Source organism: Limulus polyphemus, unplaced genomic scaffold, assembly GCF_000517525.1.
Source record: "Limulus polyphemus unplaced genomic scaffold, Limulus_polyphemus-2.1.2 Scaffold630, whole genome shotgun sequence".
In the NCBI taxonomy this organism is placed as follows: Eukaryota; Metazoa; Arthropoda; class Merostomata; order Xiphosura; family Limulidae; genus Limulus; species Limulus polyphemus.
The window spans coordinates 6793-11000 of record NW_013666240.1 but is presented as its reverse complement, the minus strand read 5'-3'; the positions used below and the strand labels follow the sequence as shown (position 1 = coordinate 11000).

The 4208-nt window shown below is 34.6% G+C and overlaps 1 protein-coding gene across 1 annotated transcript in view; it reads left to right on the top strand.

Annotated features, from left to right (window-relative positions):
• LOC106459570 (homeobox protein EMX1-like) overlaps nt 1-3571 on the top strand; it is a gene marked incomplete at its 3' end in the record, with an annotated part of 22491 nt that extends 18920 nt beyond the window's left edge. Inside the window, exon 3 of the mRNA XM_013919196.1 lies at nt 3370-3571. Coding sequence (XP_013774650.1) covers nt 3370-3571 — 202 coding nt within the window. The remainder of the gene's footprint in view (nt 1-3369) is intronic.
• Nucleotides 3572-4208: the final 637 nt, after the last annotated feature.

The window sequence follows — 4208 nt, the reverse complement described above, 5'->3', positions numbered from 1 at the left end:
AAACACGCGTGGATTTGTTGTAGATGTGTCTATTCTTTAGATTTAAAATTTATTGTTTACAGTTTCCTATAATTTGAAAAAAACCAAAACATCTTAGGGGTCTAATTATCTAACTAACTTTAAACGCAATGTTTTAAGAGTGTGAAACTGTTTCGAAAAAAAAAAGTTAATTCCTTTTCGTATAGAGCCACGTGTTTCTGCTGTATTAATAAACTTTAAACCTACTAATATACGAATACACCAAAATTCCCCCACAAACAAATTGAACTTGCCTGTCAGTGTCAGAGAACCCTAAACATTATAAACTTCCTTTCCTTTGATGTTTCCTGAAAACATTTAAGCAATTAATTGATACACAGGTAAACTGACAAGTGTACATTGTTGTGCTATGATGCGATCATATGTTGTTAGAGAGGCGGCAAGCTCGGGAAAACCTCACGTGACCACTAATATCAAACCACGACAGTTTGTTATTTTTATTATAGTTGTTCAAAACTGATCGGAGTGGGTAGAGGTGTAATCATTACCTAAACCAAATTATTTATTACTTCGCACAGATGTTCAACTTGTTCTATACAGGGTAAATATGTTTGGGAACATATAATGTTTGTTTCCTTGCCATCGTTTATTTCTATTTAATTCAGGCGTTCTAAGCCTAAACCTGAGATTATTTAAAGCTCTCTTAACAAGAGTAATTGATTTGTGCTTATTTTAAGAATGAATATTAGTTGTTCGTAAAAAAAGGAAATCCTTCAATTTTAAATTGACACAGGACAGATTAAATACAATGAAATCGTAATGAACAAATTAATCCATGTCGTATATTAAACCTAAATATAATTCAGTGAAGCTCCAATTTTAAGGGTGATATATACTAAATGTAAATTTCAGCCACAGTAAAAAACATATGTTTTTAACTACATATAGTGAAAAACACCATTTAGTCCGTGAAACGTTTTAATGCTTTTACAGTTGAAAATTCCTGGTGTTCAAATGCATTTATAAAAGTGTCACTGCTAATGTTATAAAGTACATCATGAATTGTGGTTAGAAACGCTAGCTTGTCAAATGCTGTAAGATTTAATTTAAATTGTTTTATTCAAAGAAGACTTTGCTTCGTGAAACAGGTATCTGCCTCTTTTAAAATTAACTAAAACGATGCCCTCCAGATCAGCGAACTTAGAATAAACCTTATCATTCAAAGGACAACTTTCTACCATGTCACAACTCTCTTATGGCCAGGTGGTTAGGGAGCTCCACTCGCAATCTACGGGTCGCGGGTTCGAATTCCCGTCACATCAAACATGTTCGCCCTTTCAGCCGTGGGGGCGTTGTAATGTGACGGTCAATCCCATTATTCGTTGGTAAAAGAGTAGCCCAAAAGTTGGCGGTGGGTGGTGATGACTAGCTGCCTTCCCTCTAGTCTTACACTGCTAAATTAGGGACGGCTAGCGCAGATAGCTCTAGTGTAGCTTCGCACGAAATTCAAAAACAAACAAACAAACTCAACTCTCTCCAGGAAGAATACAGAGTGTCACATGGAATGATAACCTTATGACCTATGAGTGAGGCTAAAGGACGAGAAGCATGAACTGTTTCGATAGTCAAGCCACTATCCGTAAGATTTTGTCTGACGCATCGAATCAGTTTCCAACAGTTATTAATCAGTCAAATTGAAACGAACCTACAAGAACAATAGTTCCTGAAAACAGATTTGTCCAATAATCAAACTGCACTAATCCTATAGTCATTAATTGTATTGAGATCGGAAGTTTGACCAGTGGTTCCTCGCAGGAAGTCCATTAGCCTCTTCTTAAGTGACTAACACCAAAACCACAAGCACAGACTTCGACCACAGAGACAGTAATTGCTGCTGATATAAAAACGGCGGAAGTAACCTCGATGCTACACGAGATAAAAGAAAAATATGATCCTCTTCCGATCGCGCTCGTACAGCGTGAAACGTAAGATTGATGAATAGGTTATATGTGGACATTAGCTAACTGAATGGAGAGAAACGATCAGATTTATACTATATGGTCAGTAGATACACGATGCTTAAACTTTGGAGACATATCTTTAATAATGACAAACATTTGGTTTACAGGGATCACAACTTTCGCATAGGAGTTTCGTTTTCATCTAACATTGCATCAACGAGTATTCCACCGGGAGATACTAATCTTATCAGTTGAAAATTAAGTACCTCTTTCTCGAAACAGATACAAACGTTGACTATTTAAATAAGTTTAGTTATCATTTTTTACATCCAGAGTTTGTCGATAATAATTCAATGTTAATAATTATTCTTGAACTAATATACTAAAATATGATAATTTTCGTTCGTAGCAAAATTGTATTCCCTGCATTAACAGAGAAAAAAATCACTATAGAATTTGGTATGGCTGATTGTGAAATTTTATTATAATGGACTTTTTTTTTTCTAATTCTAACTTGGTTGTTAAACCACTCCCTTAACAGCGCGATTCCTGTGCAAGAGCACAGTAACTATAAATTTACATGACTTAATACTATAAGTTAATTCTAGTTAGATGCTACAAACGTAGACTATCAACTTCAAAAATTATAAACATTTTCAATTTTACAAAGACATAAAAAAATAACAAAAAGGTATTTTGTTCTCAACAACCACGTATGTTTGTATGTATGTAGAATCTCCCATTTCTACTTCACTTTATCAATTATTTTATTATTCTGGGCTGTACCATAAAAAATTTACACACTTAAAATAATACTTTAATGTATTGCAAAACTTGTACGATTAAAGATAACAGAAAAGTCATTCTTGGTGCAAGTATAGAACTTGAACAAAAAAGTGAACGATGTCTAAAGATAACACTAACAAAATCTGGCAATGACAGTTAAATAGTTTCTGATATACATTGTCACAGATTCCTTTTTTTTAAATACACATCATCCTGTCTAGTATTTCTTTCAAAAATTTATAAATAGTTTTTACAAAAATTAATTAATGTTGTTGTGCACCAAATTTTACACACAAAGAAACTGTTAAAAAGTGCTGTGAAGTAGAAAGATTTTTCATCTCCTCTAACTGATGAAATGTTCCTTTGCTTCAAAGCACGCAACATAGTTTATTTCAGATATATTTACTACAACTATTGCTCCATTTATTTTCTATTTTAGAGCTTAAAGAATTTTTACTGTATATGATTTCAGTAGCGCTAAGCTAAGTGTATCTTAAGTTCATCACTCTCATTGCGTACGGTAGGAATTTGTTTGTCCTCACGCAGTAAATGATTAATGACATGCCACTGACAGTAACAAAGTAGTTAGATAGTTTTATAGATCTGTGCTGTGATTTGTAATAAGTGTTACGTTTCTTACTAGGTTAAGGTGTGGTTCCAAAATAGAAGAACTAAACACAAGAGGCAGAAGCAAGAAGAGGAACAAGGAGGCGATCAACGTGCCGAGCAAACGTCTCCGCCTTCATCCCCTGTAGGTGCAAGTCCTCCAAGCTCCCCGATGTCTCCTCACTGGAAACTGTCTCCACATCTGGAACAATGGAAGGTTGAAGATCAGCACCCCGAAGGTTTGACCTCCGAACTTTATTCAGAACCATCATCAACGATGACATCTCACAATATGTTGTAATGTTAGGTTTTTAAGATTAACGTTACATATAACGTTGTTTTCATAACAGATATACGTACCTCAAACTCCAAACTATATCATAATAAACCACCTTTAACAGCTGAGTAAGAAGATCACCCTTTTTTGGCGAAGACTTTTGTACTATGAAAAGAGCAAAAGTTCCTCCTTTGAATGGATGTCATGCGGTGTTTGAGATCGAGATCAAGACGTTAATGTTTAATCATAGATGTATTAGTTTGTTTCTTAGAAAATGAACACCTGTGAATCTAGAAGTGTAACATATACTGTTGGTTTCATTCAACGAGTGAAATACATCTATTAATGATAGTTTCTCCAACAGTGATTATGAGAGTGCTACACACTAGTGTTAGTTAGGTTCAAGAAGAGAAAGAAATGATGTTGACGATTGTTCTCCAACAGTGATTACGAGAGTGCTACACACTAGTGTTAGTTAGGTTCAAGAAGAGAAAGAAATGTTGTTGACGATTGTTCTCCAACAGTGATTACGAGAGTGCTACACACTAGTGTTAGTTGGGTTCAAGAAGAGAAAGAAATGATGTTGACGATTGTTCTCT